This window comes from Corythoichthys intestinalis, chromosome 7 (genome assembly GCF_030265065.1).
Source record: "Corythoichthys intestinalis isolate RoL2023-P3 chromosome 7, ASM3026506v1, whole genome shotgun sequence".
In the NCBI taxonomy this organism is placed as follows: Eukaryota; Metazoa; Chordata; class Actinopteri; order Syngnathiformes; family Syngnathidae; genus Corythoichthys; species Corythoichthys intestinalis.
The window spans coordinates 44,227,047-44,251,116 of NC_080401.1; the positions used below are offsets into that span (position 1 = coordinate 44,227,047).

Below are 24,070 nucleotides of genomic sequence, written 5' to 3' on the forward strand. Positions count from 1 at the left end.
TTTATACCGATAATGAGTTAAAACAGGTACCATTAATACAGGTAACAAGTGGAGCCTCGTTAGACCTCGTTAGAAGAAGTTAGACCTCTTTGACAGCCTGAAATCTTGCTTGTTTGTAGGTGACCAAATACTTATTTTCCACTGTAATTTGGAAATAAATTCTTTGAAAATCAAACAATGTGATTTTCTGTTTTTTTTTTTTTCCACATTCTGTCTCTCATGGTTGAGGTTTACCCATGTTGACAATTACAGGCCTCTCTAATCTTTTCAAGTTGGAGAACTTGCACAATTGGTGGTTGACTAAATACTTATATTTTCCCCACTGTAAAAGTTAGTATGAGTCAATACAGATTTATTTTGCATCAATCAATCCCGTCCCCAGCAAAAATTGTACATGCAGGTTATGCCATATCGTCCCTACCAATGTTGAGACCAAACCTACGCCCTTGGGTGAATCGAGCAGCACGATGATACCAAGCATTTTAGTGGTTATTATTACTTTTTGGATTCTAAAACAGATATGGTTACATAGATATACTGATAAATGTTTCTGGAACAATGTGATTCAAATGAAAATCATTAAAATGCCCCTTCCATCTGGAGAGCTTTGTGGAATTATGTTGTTGTGTGGCTCTAATTACCTTTAACTTCATATTTTTCCCCCCAACGTAATATTCCAAAACTGGGCAATTGATCTGGGAAATAACGCAAGTTTTTTTGGCTTCACCTAAACTAGTTTGGAATGTTATGTAATCAGGCAAAGCTAATTTGAAGTTTTATCATACCTCTAAACTGCTTGTTAAATACGTAAGGTGAAATCCAAAGATGCCACAAATAATTTTTACCTCTACAAAGGAAGAATTGTTTCGGAAAAAATGTTGCTACTGTGAAGTCAGCAGATTATACAACCTGCGGAAAATACAAAGTGCTACCTTGTAGCCTTGCTTTTGACTCAGTGACATGCAGATGCACTCATTTTGAAATGCATGCAAGTGCTTAAAACAAAGGTCTGTTATTTTAAATTTGGGTAAGCTTTTAGAACACACCAAGTACCTTGGTGTGTTTAGACGACCATGGGCGATGGGCACTGATGTCAAAGATTTGTTCTGTGCAATTGTTTAGTGTTCTTAACCTGGGTTTGATTGAATGCAAGGGTTCAGTAAGTAACTCTCAGGGGTTCAGCGAAGTTTAAGACCTGCAGTGTTCTATTTTTTTGTACGCTGACTAAATCTATGCAAAGTGGTGTTTCAGATCTTTTTTGAGTGGTTTTGGTCCCAATTTAAAGGCTTTATTCCATTTCTTTCAACTGCTAGTCCTCAATCTGAAGGGAGGATGAACTGGTTTGCTCAGTGGAAGGTTGACTCGGACTAGGTATGAGAAAGCGTAACAGACTGATGGGCAGCGTGGACTCAAATTTTGACCTGTTGAAAAACATGCTGTCAAAATGAGGAAAAATTTGAACAGGGATTTGTTTAGATATTAGCTTTTTTAACTTTGTTGTCTAATTCCAAAGAGTTCCGTGAAATAGGCATTTATTTTAGACCTATCCAAAGCATTTGACACCATTAAGACCGATATGCTAATTGAAAAATGACAACATTATGGGATTAGAGGCCTCACGCTAGAGTGGTTCCTAACCCTAACCTCTACCTGGAAGACATCAGTATGTCAACATTAATAATTCAGAATCATCATAAAAACTTATCAATCATGGAGTCCCCCAGGGCTCCATCTTAGGGCCGTTCCTCTTCATCATGCACATTAATGACTTTGTTAATTCCTCATCCGTTTTCCATAAAGTACTATTTGCTGATGACACAAATGTATTTTTTTCCTATAAAAATCCCTCTGCACTTAAACAAATCATGAATAGTGAACTAAAGAAAGTAGACACATGGTTCAAATGTAATATACTCTCTCTAAATATTAATAAAACAAATTACATTGTGTTTCGTTCCTATAAAAAAACAGCCTATCAAACAAATCTGCTTAAACATTAATGGAGAAACCATTGAAAGAGTCTGCTCTACAAAATTTCTGGGTGTCCATGTTGATGAGTACCTTCATTTTGAAAAAAACATATTGATGAGCTCACAAATAAACTGTCGAAATATGCTGTTTTTAAAACTGTGACGTAATATCCCACTCTCCGCACTTCTCACTCTATATAAATCTTTATTTGAACCACATTTACAATATTGTAATATCATAAGGTGCAACACATTTCCAACCTATATAAAAAAGCTTGAAACACTACAGAAAAAAGTTATACGTGCCCTAACATGGTCCGAGTTCAATGCTCCAACCAAATTAATATTTGACCACCACCACCTTCTGAAGCTAAAAGAACACAACTACTTTCAAAATGCTTGCATAATTCATCAGGTCATCCATAAACTAAACCATAAATGTAGTGATCTTATCCCAATCTGTACTCCTCAGCACACATATACAGTCCCTGACAAAAGTCTTGTCGCTTATCCATTTTGTAGAAACAATTGCTAATAACCTGACTTTTAATTATTCAATTGGTTTCAGAAATGGCTCATATGAAAGGTAAGACCCTCCCAAATGATGTTGAATGTACAAAAATATATTTGTTTCACTGAAAAAAGGTTTATCATTTAATGAAGACGGAAAGGTCAAATTTTGGCAAGACAAAAGTTTTGTCGCCTACAGAAAGTAGTGTAAAAATTAAATACAAAAATATGGTACATAACATACAGTGGGGCAAATAAGTATTTAGTCAACTACCAATTGTGCAAGTTCTCCTACTTGAAAAGATTAGAGAGGCCTGTAATTGTCAACATGGGTAAACCTCAACCATGAGAGACAGAATGTGGGGAAAACCCCCCAGAAAATCACATTGTTGGATTTTTAAAGAATTTATTTCCAAATTAGAGTTGAAAATAAGTATTTGGTCACCTACAAACAAACATGATTTCTGGCTGTCAAAGAGGTCTAACTTCTTCTAATGAGGTCTAACGAGGCTCCACTCGTTACCTGTAATAATGGCACCTGTTTTAACTCATTATCAGTATAAAAGACAACTATCTACAATCTCAGTCAGTCACACACCAAACTCCACTATGGCCAAGACCAAAGAGCTGTCGAAGGAAACCAGAGACAAAATTGTAGACCTGCACCAGGCTGGGAAGACTGAATCTGCAATAGGAAAAACGCTTGGTGTAAAGAAATCAACTGTGGGAACAATTATTAGAAAATAGAAGACATACAAGACCCCTGATAATCTCCCTCGATCTGGGGCTTCATGCAAGATCTCACCCCGTGGCGTCAAAATGATAACAAGAATGGTGAGCAAAAATCCCAGAACCACACGGGGGGACCTTGTGAGTGACCTACGGAGAGCTGGGACCAAAGTAACAAAGGCTACTATCAGTAACACAATGCGCCGCCAGGGACTAAAATCCTGCACTGCCAGACGTGTCCCCCTGCTGAAGAAAATACACGTCCTGTCTGCGGTTCTCTAGAGCAGGGGTCCCCAACCTTTTTTGCACCACGGACCGGTGTTATTTGGGTCTTTTTTTCACGGACCGGTGTTCTGACAAATTTTGCAACACATCAAAAATTGCAACAATGCGGTTCTGCGCATGTGCGTAATGTTAAACATAGCCGCAAAATGCGCAAATGCAGCGGTTCCAAAGTAAACACTACAAACTTTCTTGAAAGAAAGGAATATTAACTTACGTTTGATCATGGAAGGACTTGTAGAAAAGTTCTCCTCAGATACATCCTGCCATGTAAGCTGCACACAACTGCACACTGCTCTTACCATTAACGACTTCGCCTTGTCTTTAAACAGAAGCCCACTTCACAAAGATACGATGTTGGAAATTGTAGCAAGGTTTTCAATGCTCATGTAGCCATGTCAGGATATTCCAGAATGACTTTAATCCAGACCCTCGGTAGAGTTGTTGTCTCAAATGTACGTTTAATAATTTCGCCGTCATTTGCGATCTCTACAAGTTGATCTTCCTGTTGCACAGACATGCTCGAATCACTCGGTTTATTCACAAACGGGTCATGAATCCACTCCATCGCAGTTCGTGGGTCTTCGAGGTTGTAGGCTCGTCAGGTGCCCTTTTCGCCGTAAAAATATCTCCAAAGACGTCTGTTTTTCAGTCATCTTCGCTCGTGTGGGGGCTAATTATTTCCGTGAACAAATGTGCTGCGCCCGCGGCCTAGCAATACGTTATTATCGAGGGCAAGCGCACATAGATACATTATATACACAAACAAGATGTACTGCTAGCAGTCCAATCAATGGATTTATATGACGACATTCTAATCTATCCTGTAGTATTATATGTAGAGTTGACAGGGATATTGGTGTGTTAAGCAGGGGCACAGGGTTAATTTGGCCAGAATGCGGTCGTTATTACATTATTATTTCTGTGCGGCCCGGTAGCAAATGCGCCACGGACCGGTACCGGTCCGCGGCCCGGTAGATGGAGACCCCTGCTCTAGAGAGCATTTGGATGATCCAGAAGAGGACGGGGAGAGTGGTCAGATGAAATCAAATAGAACTTTTTGGTAGAAACACAGGTTCTCGTGTTTGGAGGAGAAAGAATACTGAATTGCATCCGAAAAACACCATACCCACTGTGAAGCATAGGGGTGGAAACATCATGCTTTGGGGCCGTTTTTCTGCAAAGGGACCAGGACGACTGATCTGTGTAAAGGAAAGAATGAATAGGACTATGTATCGAGACATTTTGAGTGAACAGCAAAGGCATTGAAGATGAGACGTGGCTGGATCTTTCAGCATGACAATTATCCCAAACACACAGCCAGGGCAACAAAGGAGTGGCTTTGTAAGAGGCATTTCAAGGTCCTGGAGTGGCCTAGCCAGTCTCCAGATCTCAACCCCATAGAAAATCTGTGGAGGGAGTTGAAAGTCCATGTTGCCCAACAACAGCCCCAAAACATCACTGCTCTAGAGGAGATCTGCAATGAGGAATGGGCCAAAATACCAGCAACAGTGTGTGAAAAGCTTGTGAAGAGTTACAAAAAACGTTTGGCCTCTGTTATTGCCAACAAAGAGTACATAACAAAGTAGTGAGATGAACTTTTGGATTGACCAAATACTTATTTTCCACCTTGATTTGCAAATTAATTATTTACAAATCAAACAATGTGATTTTCTGTTTTTTTTCCACATTCTGTCTCTCATGGTTGAGGTTTACCCATGTTGACATTTACAGGACTCTAATATTTTCAAGTGGGAGAACTTGCAAAATTAGTGGTTGACTAAATACTTATTTGCTCCACTGCCCCAAGTCATCAGGAACATCAAAAGAAAGCAGTCTTGCTTGCTTCCCAGAGTTCATCAACATTCTTGGGTTTTGTCTTCCATGCTTCCTCTTTAGTCCTGTTTATGTCTGGTGACTGGGCTGCCCAGTCCTGGAGGATCTTGATCTTCTTTGCCTTGATGAACTTTGAGGTAGAGATTGAAGTATGCGATGGAGCACCATCCTGCTGCAGAATTTGTTCCTTTTTATGGTTAGGAATGTAAGAGGCAGCTAAGATTTGTTGATATTTCAGACTATTTATGTTGCCTTCCACCCTGCAGATCTCTCGCAAACCCCAATACTGAATGTAACCCCAGACCATGATTTTGCCACCACCAAACTTCACTGTTTTCTGAGTGAATCTCTCACCCATGCTGGCTCCAGTAGGTCTCCTGCAATATTTGCGGCGACTGTGGTGTAATTCAATGGAAGATTCATCTGAAAAATCCACCTTTTGCCACAAAACAGTGAAGTTTGGCGGTGGCAAAATCATGGTCTGGGGTTACATCCAGTATGGAACATCCAATTTTTCATCAAATCTTTTTTGCCTGTATCTACAGTGGGGCAAATAAGTATTATATTAAGTATTATAAGTATAAATAAGTATAACCACTAATTGTGCGGCGCATTGTGTGACTGATAGTAGCCTTTGTTACTGTGGTCCCAGCTCTCTGTAGGTCATTCACTAGGTCCCCCCGTGTGGTTCTGGGATTTTCGCCCCACGTTCTTGTTATCATTTTGACGGCACGGGGTGAGATCTTACATGGAGCCCCAGATCGAGGGAGATTATCAGTGGTCTTTTATGTCTTCCATTTTCTAATAATTGCTCCCACATTTGATTTCTTTACACCAAGGGTTTTACCTATTGCAGATTCAGTCTTTCCAGCCTGGTGCAGGTCTACAATTTTGTCTCTGGTGTCCTTCGACAGCTCTTTGGTCTTGGCCATAGTGGAGTTTAGAGTGTGACTGACTGATGTTGTGGACAGGTGTGTTTTTTACTGATAATGAGTTAAAACAGGTGCCATTAATACAGGTAACGAGTGGATCCTCGTTTGACCTCGTTAGAAGAAGTTAGACCTCTTTGACAGCCAGAAATCTTGCTTGTTTGTAGGTGACCAAAATACTTTTTTTTTTTTCACTCTAATTTGGAAATAAATTCTTTAAAAATCAAAGAATGTGATTTTCTGTTTTTTTCCCCACATTCTGTCTCTCATGGTTCAGGTTTACCCATGTTGACAATTACAGGCCTCTCTAATCTTTTCAAGTAGGAGAACTTGCACAATTGGTGGTTGACTAAATACTTATTTGCCCCACTGTATGTGAAATTGGTCTTAAATTTTATTCATTATGGTCTTTAAAAAAGTCTTAAGTCTACCTTGTTGAACCCTGCAGGGAACCTGTCTTAATCATGGCAGCTTCGCTTCTCCCAGTCAAACTGGATTGGACGTCTTGTACCGTCAATGGAAGCCAAATAATAAAAAATAAAAAAAACTATGGGTTGGCCGAGATATCTCGCCAATGGCTACTACATCTTTGACTTCATACTGGGTGCAATTGTACCTTTCATCTTTTTTAGCAATGCTTTTTTTTTTTTTTTTTTTTTTGCGTAATGTTTTAAAAATCAATGTTACAAATTTGAACTTTTATTGACATCAGGTCCAACAATTTGTATTCGGTACAAAACAGGAATCAAATAATACAGGGGCAATATTTCCATCTGTGCCCATAATTATATATTATATACAAAGGCTAACTAGCAGCAGTTCATAGATATATGAGGGACATTTGCTACTGCCATGCTAATGGCAGCGACCGTCTTCACCACGTTTGCAGCAGAGAATTCGAGACGGGTGAAGTGGGAGAAAGTGCAGCTGGTCGTAATGGCGACGGACGTGTCGTCAGTCGTTCACATTGATTGGTTGCAGAGGTTGCAGAGGTCACGGGAGTCATTCGACACACTTGCCGACTTTCTTCAACTTAAGCTTGAGTTCTTCCAAAGATGCTGCAAAGATGAGAACAATGGAGGTTAATTCACAATATCATATGGCGCAAAACATTCAGGTAACTTGAAGTTCCGCTCTGAGGCCCCCAATTTGGCCAACTTTCAAAATTGTCCGATTTGCATGTGTGATACACCATTGGAAAGCTTAAAATCTTGAATTTCTGAGGGAAGAAAAATTTTGAACAGGAGGGCATTTTAAAAAAATTTAAACAGGAAAACCCTATCTGGAGGCGAGAGCACGCGAGAGCAGAATTACAGACGCCATGACTTTAACGAGATATTATCGCGTACTTACCTTGTTTCGAACCAAAAACTCCATCTACCATGTATCACTGAGTGTCAAGACACTGTGAATGGTCACAGCTGGATTTTTTCAGGGGATTTTATGGGTGAAACACGGTAATTTAACAAGGGGTCGCGATGCAGAAATCGCAGACATCAAGGAGTGATCGAGAGTTTCTTTTTCATATATTTACCCTTTTAAACGTTTTTTTTTTTCCAATTTTTCTTTGTTTGGATCCATTATTCATCATCTAACATATCGGAGAAAAGGCGACGGTAACAAAAAATATATAATTACACGATAGTTATGAGGTAGATACAAGGGCGTTGGTTTGTATAGGGACAATAGGGACATAACACCACCAACTTTTAAGGATGCTGAAATTGTCCCCACCAACTTTTAAGCAACCCTATTTGCATTATATAACGAGTTCAGTTATATAGGTAATTTAGATTGTCTTCCCATAAGTTGTAAGGATAGAATTGACCCTACATTATGTTCAGACTTCCATTTATCCTTTTCACTTGCTGAATGTGCTGGTCCATCCACCCCCCCTCCAAAAGCACTTTTGATTGGCTGATGACTAGAACCCCCGCATTCAATACACAATCCCGACAGAAATACATGTCGACATATTCTCTGCCCCCTTTGAAGAGGAGGGATTTTAGACGTTTTTTTTCTGGCCAGAAGCAGAAGCCACTGTAAGTAATGTAAAAAGGCGTCAATATTGTGAAGGTGGGGAACACACCACTATTTTTGCAACTGAAAGTCCGACCTGCATCAGAGTTAGCATAACAATAAACTGTGTGAACTTGCTAACCCGTAAAACTCGAGTAGAAAGCTGCTTAGAGACGTGTCTTCCTGTATTTTTTCTACTGTTAACGTTATAGTGCCTTGCAAAAGTATTCGGCCCCCTTGAACCTTGCAACCTTTCGCCACATTTCAGGCTTCAAACATAAAGATATGAAATTTAATTTTTTTTTGTCAAGAATCAACAACAAGTGGGACACAATCGTGAAGTGGAACAAAATTTATTGGATAATTTAAACTTTTTTAACAAATAAAAAACTGAAAAGTGGGGCGTGCAATATTTTTCGGCCCCCCTGCGTTAATACTTTGTAGCGCCACCTTTTGCTCCAATTACAGCTGCAAGTCGCTTGGGGTATGTTTCTATCAGTTTTGCACATCGAGAGACTGACATTCTTGCCCATTCTTCCCCATTCTTCCTTGCAAAACAGCTCGAGCTCAGTGAGGTTGGATGGAGAGTGTTTGTGAACAGCAGTCTTCAGCTCTTTCCACAGATTCTCGATTGGATTCAGGTCTGGACTTTGACTTGGCCATTCTAACACCTGGATACGTTTATTTTTTAACCATTCCATTGTAGATTTGGCTTTATGTTTTGGATCATTGTCCTGTTGGAAGATAAATCTCCGTCCCAGTCTCAGGTCTTGTGCAGATACCAACAGGTTTTCTTCCAGAATGTTCCTGTATTTGGCTGCATCCATCTTCCCGTCAATTTTAACCATATTCCCTGTCCCTGCTGAAGAAAAGCAGGCCCAAACCATGATGCTGCCACCACCATGTTTGACAGTGGGGATGGTGTGTTCAGGGTGATGAGCTGTGTTGCTTTTACGCCAAACATATCGTTTTGCATTGTGGCCAAAAAGTTCAATTTTGGTTTCATCTGACCAGAGCACCTTCTTCCACATGTTTGGTGTGTCTCCCAGGTGGCTTGCGGCAAATTTTAAACGAGACTTTTTATGGATATCTTTGAGAAATGGCTTTCTTCTTGCCACTCTTCCATAAAGGCCAGATTTGTGCAGTGTACGACTGATTGTTGTCCTATGGACAGACTCTCCCACCTCAGCTGTAGATCTCTGCAGTTTATCCAGAGTGATCATGGGCCTCTTGGCTGCATCTCTGATCAGTTTTCTCCTTGTTTGAGAAGAAAGTTTGGAAGGAAGGCCGGGTCTTGATAGATTTGCAGTGGTCTGATGCTCCTTCTATTTCAATATAATGGCTTGCACAGTGCTCCTTGAGATGTTTAAAGCTTGGGAAATCTTTTTGTATCCAAATCCGGCTTTAAACTTCTCCACAACAGTATCTCGGACCTGCCTGGTGTGTTCCTTGGTTTTCATAATGCTCTCTGCACTTTAAACTGAACCCTGAGACTATCACAGAGCAGGTGCATTTATACGGAGACTTGATTACACACAGGTGGATTCTATTTATCATCATCGGTCATTTAGGACAACATTGGATCATTCAGAGATCCTCACTGAACTTCTGGAGTGAGTTTGCTGCACTGAAAGTAAAGGGGCCGAATAATATTGCACGCCCCACTTTTCAGTTTTTTATTTGTTAAAAAAGTTTAAATTATCCAATAAATGTTGTTCCACTTCACGATTGTGTCCCACTTGTTGTTGATTCTTGACAAAAAAATTAAATTTCATATCTTTATGTTTGAAGCCTGAAATGTGGCGAAAGGTTGCAAGATTCAAGGGGGCCGAATACTTTTGCAAGGCACTGTAATTCAACTGTGCATTTATTCCTCCCATGAAAATAATTTTACTGTAACTTTTTTTCATTTTTATGTAGGAACCAGCTATTTTTGAGAAATGTAGCCAATCTGTTTGGTCTTATTAATGTCCCGTCCCCAGCAAAAAGTGTACATGCAAGTTATGCTGTTATAGCGTCCCTACCAATGTTGAGACCAAACCTGTGCCTTTGGGTAGATATCCGAGACTTTTTTACAGACACCATTTTTTTCATTGTGACGTAATTTGTTTAAAAGTTTAAAATATGCGAGTGAATAATTTTTTAAAGTCGTTTATTTAAAAAAAAAAAACGAAATATCAGACATCAATTAATGATTCTAAACTGAAAATGACAGACATTTCGAATAACAAATATAATAAATACCTTCGTTTTTATGGCTGGGTTGAAACAAAAGTGGTTGCGTGACGTCTGTAAACGGGGTTTTCCGGCGTAAAACGGACAAATTGAAAATAGTTCGGGGGCTTAAAGCACCATGAATCTGCTATGGCAGCATATAGACATATTGTTCTATCAAACACAACAGTTGTTTTGGCTTAAAATATAGCAGTTTCTTTTAAAAAGGAGTGCAACAGCAGAGACTGCTTTTTCAGTCTTGTCTGTGTTTTCCGCCTTATGTATTTCTGTCATATAAAGGAATCGTTAATACACAAAATTTGGTGTGAATAGGTACCTTGGACGTGGGAGTCCGTGTTGTGGTGCCTCAATCTGATGTCCCTGCTGAGTGAGGACTTGACGGTGGGCGGCGAGGTAGACGGTGGACATCTGCGGGGGGCAGGCGTCGGCGCTGTCTGCGATTTTGCAGTTGGTTCTTTAACATCTGGCGAGGACGCTTTTGGTGATTTCCCAGTGTGAGTGTCTTGAGTGTCTGCCAGCGACACTTTCTGTGATTTCCCAGGCGACGGTTTAGCGTCTGCCGTCGATGCTTTCGGCAATTTCCCAATTGGTATTTTTCTTTCGGGCGTTGGCCTTTGCGCTTTTGGTGATTTCTCAGCCTCCTTTATGGTTTCAAGCTTTGAGACGTTAGGCAATTTTCCAGCCGGCTGTTTGGGTTCAGGCTCTGCAGAGAGCAGATATGACATTTGAATGATATCGAAACAAGAAATCAAACATTATATCTGTTGCCAAACATGCTATCGAAACACGGAACCAAACATTATATTCATTCTGTTGAACTTGTGAGTCATACTGAGTTATCTATCAGTCATTGTCTCAGACCGGATTTGCAGCAGAAAGTATTTTAAAGAATTTGGAGGGTGATGGTGATAACTCGTTTAAGTTATTGGCTGCCATTGACAGCACTAGGCATCCAATCCAATTTGACTGGGAGGTTTCCAGTCAAAATGGATTGGACCACTAGTACCGTAAACAGCACTGAAACGTGAGCATTCATAGCTAGTCCTCTGAGTTCAAATGAATTGGTTTGTTGGTGTCAAAACTAAAAAAAATCTACCCTATAGTGTTATTGGCCTATATAACCAGAGTGCATTTCTGCTTTTATACATTTTAATTGTATTAATTACTTCTGACAGTCGGTTAAACCTATTCAGAAGGAGTACATTACCGTATTCTTGCGGAATATACTGTATATTTCGGAATAAGTTGCAGTGTTTTTCATAGTTTTGCCGGGGGGGTGACTTATACTCTGGAGTGACTTATGTAGGAAATTATTAACACGTTATTAGTCGGGCTGTCAAATTTATCGCGTTAATGGGCGGTAATTAATTTTTTACAATTAATCATGTTAAAATATTTGACGCAATTAACGCACGCACGGAATGACCCGTTCATGCGTTGCATCAAACAGTTTACAATGACTCCGTTTTAACACAATGAGAGCGAAAAGGCAGAGAAATGCGAGTGGACATTCAGCGCCTTTTATTGGCTCAACCTTTGGCAGCCACAACTAACAGTCTTGGTTGCCCAACTTCCCATCATGCATTTGGGTGGAGCAAGATACGACCTTTTTTTAAACAGGCTTAATTGAACACAACGCAGAACATATTGTATACCATTTCCAGCCACCACTGACAGTCATGGTTGCTCAACTTCCCATTATGCATTTGGGCGGAGCAGGAGACGTTCTTTTTCTTAATATAAAATTACTATAACCCTTACTCAAATTTATCTTTTAAGAACTACAAGTCTTTCCATCGGTGGATCCCTTAAACAGAAAGAATGTTAATGTTAATGCCATCTTGTGGATTTATTATAATGATAAACAAATACAGTACTTATGTACAGTATGTTGAATGTTTATGTCCGTCTTGTGTCTTATCTTTCCATTCCAACAATAATTTAAAGAAAAATATTTTAGAGATAGTTTGAATTGCGATTAATTACAATTAATTAATTTTTAAGCTGTGATTAACTCGATTAAAAAATTTTAATCGTTTGACGGCCCTAATTATGAGATCATTTCACATGTTATTTTCACACTAAACCGTAAGAGGGCGCTCAAGCCCTATGTTTCAACATTGGCGGTCACTTATATAAACAACTGCGAGGGGCTTGTTAGCATGCTCTTTATGCTATAGCACGTTCTTTATGCCATAGTTTTCTGAATAACTCTTCATAGCCATGTTACGTTAACATACCGGGCATGTTTTCAGTTCATTGTTTATGCGTCATGTAACGTTAGCATACCGTTCACTTATTCAGCCTGTTGTTCTCTATTCTATTTTTATTTTACATTTCCTTTCAAGATGACATGTCTGTTCTTGGTGTTGGATTTAATCGAATAAATTTCCCCCAAAAATGCGACTTATACTCCGTTGCGACTTATACAGGTAGTCCCCGGGTTACGGACGAGTTCTACGCTGGCGACGTAACCCAAATTTCCGCATAAATTGGAATTAACCCTTTAAGTGCTCCTTAAAACCCCCTGAATCTCAAAATAACTATCCAAAAACATGTGTTATATGTCGTTATAACGTTATAACATTATAACCAAATACATATTTCGCCAAAGGGCAGAACAGTCATACTAATAAAATAGAGTAAAAATAAAATACTGTTTATGTGTCTACAAAAAAAAAAAAAAAAAAAAAAAACGACTGGAGACAAAATGGCGCACGATTCTCGGACGTCATAAAGTCGAAATCACGTAAATTGGGTTTGTCGTAACCCGAGGACAACCTGTATGTTTTCCTTTTTGCTCTTCATTGGACAGTTTTTGTCTGGTGCAACTTATACTCAGATGTAGTGCTGTAACGGTTAATTGATTGGCTCGAGTTATTCGATTACAAAAAAGCTTCCAATCAAATTTTGCTGCTTTGCGTATTTGAGCATTTAGGTATATTGATTTGGGTGGATACGCTGACCTCTATTGGCAACAGTGAATATGACATAACTAATATAACATGGCTGAATCCATCTGCTCCCTGTTAAGACCAACATAAGGTAAGTTTTTGTTTGAGCTAATGTTTTTTATGCTTTTGTAATTTAGTTTATAGGTTTTATAGGTTTATTTAGCTGTTTTGTTGTTTGAATATGTGTTTCGACGATTTGTTAAGCGCATTGGGAAGAAAAAAAAAAAAAAGCATTATAGGCTATAGCATTTAAGCTCGCGGACTTTTCCTATGCAAGTTAGCCAATCGTTCTTTTTTTGTACTTAGAACCTCATTATTTATTATACCGTTTGAGGCTAAGCTCAGGTTTTTTAAAATTTATTTTAAAATGAAAATGCAATTCTGCAGTTCGAAGAAACACTCATGTAATGCTCTTTTTAAAGTGCAATCTTAGCAATCCTTTGTTTTACATCTCCTAAAAGTTATTCTACATTGCATTAAATTTTCCTAATCCGATTACTCAATTATTCGAACTAACTACTTGATAGATTAATCGACTACTAAAATTATCGATAGCTGCAGCCCTACTCGGGTGTGACTTGCAGTCCGAAAAACTTCCGTGTTGAAGACATTTCCTTTACTCGTTCTTAAAATATCAAACTTACAGGTCATTCTTATTTCATGAAATGGGCTGATTAAATTTTGAGATCATAAAGTCCAAGGTCCGAGAGCTCAGAAAATGGATTTCCTGATAACTTGATAACGGATTGGCCTATTAAACTCACTTTTCCGAGTAGGCTATATTATGTGACAAAATGTGACGCCCACATAAATGGATGTCAGGCATTTATGAGGTTAACTTATAGTAAGCTTTATAAGGGCTTGAAAAAAAAGCCAGCCACCGAACACGTATCAAAAAGATCTCAATGGAAAAAAGTCATCAAGCTTACCTGGCGACAGCTCCACGGTGGAATCGTCGGGAACTGTGATTGACAAAGGATAGGTCAAGAAGAGCACAACAATGAAGCCAGGCTAGTTAGAGACAAACAAGGGATGACAGGTACTCACTATTGTCATTCACATAGACATTTTCTTCCTGCTCTTCACTCGGCACTCTTGGCAAAGCTGCGAAAAAAAGGTAGAAACGTGTCATTAGTGGTGTTAACAGCTGTCAGTCAGTGACAAGCTTTTCAGTCCAAACACAACCACAACAGCAATCATCTCTTTAGTGTTGGTCCACACAATGTTTTGAAGAAACAAATATTTTGCTTTAAAAGGACTTAAGAAGGGTGTGTTTTCTGTTTATTTTGGGATTTTAACATTAAAACTAACTGAAAATTCTTCAAGAACAATGCGTTTGTTTTGTGTGTTTGTGTATGTTTGCATTGAATTTTCAACTGCTTTTTGAAAGTTTTTCTCTTGTGATCAAATTATTTAGTTTGAAAGATTTTTATTTTGTTGGAAGTTCATTATTGCTTTGTGTAAACTCTATGCCCATCTAGATAATATGGTGAACATATATAGTTCAAAATGCTTCATCCTGGCAAACAAATGCAACAGGAAATTTTTGGGAAAATAAATGTAATAAGCTATTTTAATGACTTTTTTTGTTTTATTGGAATTTTTTAATGTGTTTTTATGTTAGCTATTTTTGTTTTATTTTTATTTATTTATTTTTATTCTGTGATTAAATGCGATCTTTTGTCTTGGTTTTTACGTTGTGTTGATTTAAATGTGATTTTTATGGTTTTCATGTGATGTAAAGCACTTTGAATTGCCTTGTGTTGAATTGTGCTATATAAATAAATTTGCCTTGCCTTGCCTTAGCTGAAGTGATCCACTAAATAAATTAAACGAAGAGATTTAAACTAAATTTGTTTAATTGTAGTATTGAGGATTTTTTTGGTTTACATGTATTTTTTTTTTTTTTTTTTTTAAATCTTCATGATTTAAAGGGAATCTCGGACTTAAAGACTTGTCGGCTCTAATAAGCCACAATTATTCTCTTTTACTAGAATATGTCGTTAGAAACACACAAAATATTGACATTTAGTACGTTTTATGCGCGCGATGGACGCTCGGGGTGATAACGTAGTTTGTCACTGACACTAGACGAACACTACCGGTGTTCTGCAATTCCTTCCTACGCGGCGAGACGTCCAACGCATGCGCACATCGGTTAAAAGCGGCGAGTACTTAGTATTTGTGTTTTTATTGAGTCTTTTATTACCTTTTCATTGCCTAAAAATACTTTTTGCATGTGTTTCCCTCTCATAATTCTAAGCATTGTGTTTTTTTGTGGTAGCTTTAAAGCAGATTGTTGATCTGTTGACTATATTAGTCACGTACAGTGTTGTTAATAATGGCGTTAGAATATAACGGCGTTACTAACGGCATTATTTTCTTCAGTAATGAGTAATCTAATTAATTACTTTTCTCATCTTTGCAACGCCGTTATCGTTACTGAGGCGGGAAAACCGTGCGTTACTATGCTTTACGATGTTGGTTGACTGACGCGAGAAAAGTCTAAAAAAGACGGACTCACGGAGACGAGAGAGCAGAGCAGGAGTGGGGATGAGGCAAGGGATTGTGACGCCGTTGCAAACGCTACTATGCTAGGTGGCTCCAATAATACTTGACTGTAGCCGATAGCCTACAAACTATGCCCACATGATTCTTTGGTAGATATAAAATATATACAACTAGATGCAAATGACAGACACGGCGGCATTAGGAACATGTATGAAGAACTAGATGCGTTAGTAAACAGCCACCATCTTAAAGCAGTAGATTTCTCAGGAAGGCTCTATTGTAGAGTACCTTCCTAGCGAACCTGAGTAACTTTTTATCTAAAATGCTCCTAAATCGGCAAAACTTAACTTAAATGATGATGATGATGATGAAACTTTTTTATTTCGAGCATGCACACACAAAAGAAACATAAAACATACAAATTACAATATAATTCAACAAAAATAATTGCACTCGAAAGGGAGTGGGAAGAAGAAAAAACTTATTTTATCCCACCCCTGATCTTTGTCCAGCATCCTTACTCGTGGGATACTCCTGTCCACACAATGAAACAGAAGAAAAAAGGAAAAACAGACAAAAACAACTAAACCAACAGACAACCAACTAATGTTGGCTCATTCACAATATTTTCAATATTTACAACAATTGACAAAAACAGCAACACACATTGTCAGCAAATGTCATTATATTGTGACCAGACCATATTTTTATTCAACGATTTAAATTTTTTGATATTCTGACACTGCTTGAAATGATTGTCTAAATTGTTCCAGAGTTTCACTCCACATACAGACACACGAAAACGTTTGCAAGTAGTTCGAAATCTTGGCAACATAAAATCTCCAGAGCCTCGCAGACTATGGATATTCTCTCGAACCTTAAATAGGTTTTGTAAATTATGGGGCAGTAATTCCTTTTTTGCTTTAAATAGCATTATAGCTGTATGATAGTTTACAAGATCTTTGATTTTTAATAGTTTTGAGTGAGCAAATAAACGGTGGGTGTGATCGAGAAATCCAACCTTATGTATGATTCGTACCGCACGTTTCTGCAATGTGACTAATGAATTGATGGTAGATTTGTAAGTGTTTCCCCACACTTCAATACAATAAGTGAAATATGGGAGCACTAGAGAACAGTACAAAGTGCGGAGTGCACTGTCATCAAGGTATGATTTCACTTTGTTTATTAGTGACAGGCTTTTGGAGATTTTGGTTTTGATGTGTCTGATGTGGGGTTTCCATGATAATTTACTGTCTACAATAACTCCTAGAAATTTGAATTCATTTACATTCCCGATTGGGACCCCATCCAACTTTATTTGTAGTTCTGCGTTATATTTTAGGTTACTAAATATCATTACCTTTGTCTTATTTAAGTTAAGTGATAATTTATTTATATCCATCCACCTCTTTAATTTACTTAATTACTCATTTACGGTAGTTACTAGTTACCAATTCATTTTGGTTTTCACTACTATAGAATATGTTTGTGTCATCTGCGAAAAGTATAAATTTCAATAACTGAGATACAGTATATATATATCGTTGATATAAATATTAAATAATTTTGGTCCCAAAACGGACCCCTGAGGGACCCCATGAGAGATACTGAGATATTCTGATGACCATTTCCCCATTTTCACATATTGTACCCTTCCTGTTAAATAACTTCTCAACCACTCCCCAGCAACCCCCCTGATACCATATAGATGTAGTTTCTTGAGTAAAATTGTGTGATCAATTGTGTCAAAAGCTTTCTTTAGATCAATAAAAATTCCAACTGCATGTTTTTTTTCATCCAATGCATTTGTGATTTCTTCTACTGCATCTGTAATTGCCATTGAGGTGGTTGTTTTTGTTCTAAACCCATACTGGCCCTGGTTAATTATGTTGTGTTTATCAAGAAAATTATTAATTCGGCAGGTAAATAGTTTTTCCAAGATTTTAGAAAATTGTGGTAATAGTGATATCGGTGTATAATTTGTGTAACTGTGTTTACTGTCATTTTTGTGTATTGGAATTACTTTAGCAATTTTCATTTTGTGTGGAAATTGACCCATTTGAAATGATAAATTACAAATATAAGTGAGGGGCGTTGCTATGCTATGTATAACTTTTTTAACAATAAACATGTCAATATCGTGACAGTCGGTGGACAGCTTGCTCTTGCACTTCAATGCAGTATTTATCACCTCCTGCTCACTGGTTGCATAAAGATTGAATTCTGATTCCATTTAATTCTTTTATAATAGTGGTCGGGGTCCTGGTCCGGAATACCTGCACTGCAGCCAATTCTGAACCGATTTTTACAAAGAAACTATTAAAGCTGTTAACAACTTTTTTCATATCATAATTTATACCATTCTTTTCAATGAAGTGGTCATGATGTGTTGCCTTGGTAGATCCTTGTTTGATTAATTTGTTCAATATGTTCCATGTGCCTTTTATATTATTTTTATTTTCATATAACTGCTTGTTGTAGTATAGCTTTTTACTAGTTCTTATTATAGCTGTTAATTTGTTCTTGTAAAACTTAAATTTCAGTTCAGCTTCTTTGGTTTTTAACTTGATAAACGACTTGTATAAATAATTTTTCTTTTTGCAGGCGTTGATTATTCCTTTTGTCAACCAAGGGCATTTGAATTCCCTTTTCTTTGTACTGTTTCCTTCAACAGGACAGTGTGTATTATAAAGAGAAGTAAATTTCTCTAGGAACTTATCATACGCACTGTCCACATTTGATTCCCTAAATACAGTAGTCCAATCCTGGACCATCAAACTGTTATTGAATGCTTTAATATTTTCTTCGGTCCTTTTTCGTTGATATACCAAGTCACTATCCTTACTTTTCCAGATATCACAATTAAATAAGGTAAAAACCGGTAAATGATCTGTAATATCACATATGAGCAAGCCACTGACTATCTGATTTCCCAAGTTGTTAGTAAAGATATTGTCGATAATTGTAGCACTGTGTGATGTAATCCTACTTGGTTTAGTTATTGTTGGGTAAAGAGACATACTATACATTGTATCCAAAAAATTGTCTATTGCTGCCAGTTTGCTTGGATTTAATAAATAAATATTCAAATCTCCACAGATGAATAATGTTTTTTGCTTAATAGTGGAAAACAATTGGCCCATCCATTCAGTGAAGGATTCAATACATGAGCCGGGTGATCGATAGATACAGCTGACAATTATATTTTTCTTTTTTTCATTGTAGATCTCTATTGTCAAACATTCCATGCACCCATCCAGTGTTCTTGACATATCTGTTAATACTATACATTGAATTGATTTATGTATATATAGGGCAACTCCACCACCAGTTTTCTTTTCTCTATTTATGTATTTTAATTCATAATCATCCATAAGAAAATCAATACCTTTATCAATATTAAACCACGTTTCTGTGATAGCAATTATGCTGAAGGGGTGTGTAAATTGTGGCAGATAGTCTTTGATAGAGCTGAAATTTTTGTACATGCTTCTGCTGTTGAAATGTATAATTGACAGTTTGCCCATTGAGCTGATATGATTTTCATACAGATGTTGTGTAAAATAATTACAATTGGTAACAGTAGAAGGGAAAAAAATGATTTTCAGGATCAATAGCTATATTAGGGTCTGTTTTGTTGGACTCGTTGGATTCAAAGGCCTCAAGTTCTATTTGTTTGTGTTGAAGGGTTCGCAGTAGTGTATCAATATCGCTCTTATCCCTGAGTACAGTTCGTGTGTTTGATGTATCGTTCATAGTCAATGTATGCAGAGATGGTACCTGGTCTTGATAGGTATCAGTACTTTTCAAGCTCTTCAATATCTCGCACCATCAGCACTTTTGCTTCCTCAGGCGTTCCGTTCAATTTAATGTATATTTTACAATTGACTACCCACGTGTGTTGAATCTTGCGTTGCTTTTTAAGATATCTTGCCTTTTTGGCGATATCAGCATTCTTCCGTGTTAAGTGATCGTTCATATATACGTCGGTACCTTTTAACTTGCGACCTTGTTTCAGCAGCATTGTCTTGTTTTTTTGACTGATAATCTCATGATGATGGCTGGCGGTCTGTCATTCCTCATCGGCAACGAGTGGCACGCCTCGATGTGCTCCAAGTCCCACGTTATTCCCTTGCTCCGAAGGTAAGATGCCACTTGTTGCTCCACCGAGTTTTCCTCCTGCTGGCTGGGTTCCCCGTCGTCCGTGGCCACCGCAGGTGCATAAGTATGCGGTCGGATCTTGGTGCCGGTGATAACCACGTCGTTTTTACGGGCACTTTGCTCCAGCTCGTCCACTCGCCTCTCCAGCTGAGTGATGCGCCGATCTTTTTCCACATTTTGGATGTGAAGTTGTTTGACCTCTTCCAGCAGCCCCAGAAGTTGTCTTTGCTGTACTCCGATCGCAGTCACCTCTTCAATCAAGGAAGTAAGAGAATGTTTTATGTCCTCAAACTCCTCTGGTGTCGGACCTTTTTTCGGCGGCATTGCGTTGTAAATGGTGTGGTCAAGGTGTCGCTTGTTGCGTGCGGCTAGGCGAGAATAGACCCTACCCACCGACGTCACAAAATCACGTGATCGCTGTATTGTTCCGCCCCCTTGTCCGTCATTTTGTGTCTGTATTAGCAATGGTCTCAATTGATCGAGCAATTTATAATGCATTTCATGGAAGACCCGGTGCTTTCGGATTCCGTAAACTCACTTGATGTGTTGCATAAAAGGCGTTATGTGGAAAAGCTTCAGTTTATCCATTCGCCAGATCCATATTTGATGCCTAAATCGATGTTTTTCGACCCGCTGTCTCCGCCGTATTTGCCTGACATCTGCTAGCTACCCTGATATGTACAACTATCTTGTCCACACAAAATCACCCTATTCTCACGAAAGTTTGAAAAACTTTAAGAGCTTGGAGGCTTATAAATACTTCGTTGCTGGTTGGGTGAAACAGGTCCTCGTCCACGAAAATTCGGCAGAATCTATCTTGTGCTTGGAAAGGTGAGTTACGAAATTTTCAATTCTAAATCTTTTGTTCTTGCTAACATCCACTGTCAAGTCTAATGTATTTCATGTCATTTGTCCATGGAGTTAGGGCTTTTAATGTTTATATGGTTTAGCGATAGCACTCTCACTACATACATACGTGTATGTTGTCGGCGATTAGCCTAGCAATGATCTTAATTGTGGTTGTCAGCACAAAACCCTCTAAATATATATTAAATGCATCTTACCAGATACAAAATGACTACTACATAATCTGTGGTAATCGTTTGGAGCCCAGTTTTCTCGTCGAATTGCAACAGCCCATCTCGCTCTCTCCTCTCCGGGTCTCTCGGAATCCGGTAGAACTTCAAGTCTCTCCGTCTATCTTCTCTGTTATTGCAACCGACCGCCACACACGCCTTCACCATTTTGATTATTAATGTTAACGAGCAGAAAAACACGCCGGAAATAGGAGGAATGTACGTAGCCGTAACAGGTAAACACGATGCGTTGACGGACAATTGGGCGGCACCAGTTAGGAGGGCGCAGTTGTGACGTCATGTGGGTAGGGTCTATAGCCAGCAAGCTAGCAATGCTAGTTGGCTGGAAACAATCCGAGTTAGTATACGCGACTTCTTTCCTCCTCTTGCCTTTGTTTGAGATTGTTTTCCAACGGGCAGCGTTTTAAACAATTTTTAGGCTCTTTCCACAAGCATGAAGCTCGTTCTTAGCGAAGCTTTTCGCCCTCTGAGTGTCCCACGCAGCCATTCGCGTGACCCGCAATCACGATCGCGCTCACAGGCTCCATTATACCAATCATTTAAATCTATCTTTAAATGATGAAACAGTTTTAAAACTTACACATGTCGAAAATAGGGAACTAATGCAATAACGGGAGCAATTTTAGCAATTTTAAAAACTTTAGCGGTTGATTAACAACATTAAATCATTAAATGACTTCCACACATAGCAAAGGTTACTATCTAGTTATCGCAATATCCGGAATACCCCTGTGTCTAGTTAAGTTTAGGGTAAAGAATTGGGCTAGGGCCAATTGTCCCCCAAAACCTTTAAACTTCACATTGTGTGATGTGTTTTTCTTTTTGTTTTTTTTTTTGTAATCACCAGTTACTTTGCCAAGTAACTAATTACTCTTACATTCAGGTAACTGAGTAACTTACGCAATTACTTTTTGGGAAAAGTAATTTGTAACTGTAATTAATTACTTTTTTAAAGTAAGATTGACAACACTGGTCACGTAACGTACTTAAACCACACTTACTTGATATTACTACGTTTAAGTATTTTCTAAAGGCATTTTTAGTATGTTCAGTCTTTATGCATCTAAACAATACAAGCTGAAAGCGCACGGGAGCTCACACAATGGCGTTTTGCAGAAACAAATATTTTGCTTGAAAAGGACTTTAGTGGGAGGTGTTTTTCGTGATTTTAACACTAACTGAAAAAGAATTCAAAAACAATATGTTTGTTTTGTTTTGTGTGTCTTTGGGTGTCAAATTCGCCTCTTGTAGGACGTTTTGTTGATGTAGCATATTTTAGCAGAATATCGGTTTTGTCCTACTCTCGTCTCATCCCGTCTTTCCTGTTCATTTTGCTTTTGCTGCTCGTTTTGTGAAATATCGACAGTGCTGTCATGCTCATTAATGTTCCTCTCGGGTTCAAATTGAAAGGGCTGAACAGATTACATGTTTAATCTCACTAAAGTCATACTCTGGCAGCCCGGCAGCTGGCAGCGCCCTGCAACATCAACAACAATGGCGACCTACTAGTTAAACAAATTTTACAAATTGTATAAACATGATAACTTAAGAGCTGTTTTAATATGAAATTATTCTTTTTAGAACTACAAGTCTTTCTATCTGTAGTTCCCTTTAAGAAAACAACATTTAGAAAGTACATGGAAAACTATTAATGTTAAATTAACTCTATAGCTGCCATTGACAAGGATAGACGTCCATGAGAGAGGAAAGTAAAGACTAGGGTGCGAAAACGCAAGATGAATGCAGATATTTGAACTCATTGGCTACCATTGACGAAAATATTCCTACCGTAAATGGCAGTGAACGAGTCTTACAAAATGATCGTTTTGCACAAGACGTGTTTTACTTGTATTCAACGTTGTTTTGTTAATATATTTTCATCAACATTGTCTGATGACAACTGTGTTTGTCTTTGTACCTTGCTTGGGGTGAAGCCCTTGCAGCGGGATGTGCACGGATGTGTTGGCACTATGCACTCTCCTCTCCCCATTTTCAGCATCCGTGGAAATGCAAACTATAGATTGAGGGGGGGAAAGTTAGAATGAGAAGGCGATGCCTCACACAAAAAAAAAAGAATGTAAATTACTTACAAATATTTTTCTGATAGGTTTCCTCCCTGTCCAGAGTCGTCAGAGCTCCAGCTGTCGCCTCTAAAAGGTACTTGACGACTTCGTGCAACGAATTACATGCGACCTGCAATTACAAACGCAAGCGGTGTCAATCACCTTCATGTATACGTGCAGTATATACGGTCCCAAATAGCTGAGCTAAAGACAGCATAATTATTATCCTCGTTCTTATGCAAAGCAGATTAGCAATTCCTTAAAAATCTTAATAATTGTAGAAATTTTGATTTTAATTGGCTGTCACTGACAGTCCTAGTCGTCAGTGGCACTAAAACATGAGCATTTATATCCAGTCTTGCCATCAATCGCATGCGATGAGTTAAATACAATGGAGAAAAAAAAAAACTCAGCGTCATAACAGAGTGCATTTCTGTTTTTATTCATTTTGACTTCATTTATTAGTTTTTAATAATCATTATTAATTATAAATGCATTAATTATTCATTTAAAATATATTTTAAAATACAGCAATTATCAATAATAAATAATAATATTTTAATTGCTATTGTTTTATATTTTTTTAAATGACCAAAAATAGTCACTTCTCTAAAAAAGGTTAAATGTAGAGATGTCCCGATCGATCGGGTCCGATCACGTCATTTTCAAAGTATCGGAATCGGCAAAAAAATATCGGCCATGCCTTTTTTTTAAATATATATATATATTTTTTTTAAATCGTTTTCTAATTGTATTTAACATTACAGACAT

At 38.1% G+C, this 24,070-nt stretch overlaps 1 protein-coding gene across 2 annotated transcripts in view; it reads right to left on the reverse strand.

The window, feature by feature from the left end:
- Positions 1-6,958: 6,958 nt before the first annotated feature.
- LOC130919386 (signal-transducing adaptor protein 1-like) overlaps positions 6,959-24,070 on the reverse strand; it is a 29,851-nt gene continuing 12,739 nt past the window's right edge. The window contains exons 8-13 of one of the 2 annotated variants that reach the window (XM_057842025.1): positions 23,327-23,429; positions 23,155-23,250; positions 14,512-14,568; positions 14,394-14,426; positions 10,827-11,213; positions 6,959-7,314 (exon numbers count right to left, since the gene is read on the reverse strand). In XM_057842025.1, the coding sequence (XP_057698008.1) occupies positions 7,259-7,314; positions 10,827-11,213; positions 14,394-14,426; positions 14,512-14,568; positions 23,155-23,250; positions 23,327-23,429 (732 nt within the window). In that variant the 3' untranslated portion in view covers positions 6,959-7,258. Of the gene's footprint in view, positions 7,315-10,826; positions 11,214-14,393; positions 14,427-14,511; positions 14,569-19,979; positions 20,391-23,154; positions 23,251-23,326; positions 23,430-24,070 lie in introns of those variants that run through there. The other variant, XM_057842026.1, reaches the window with a different exon arrangement.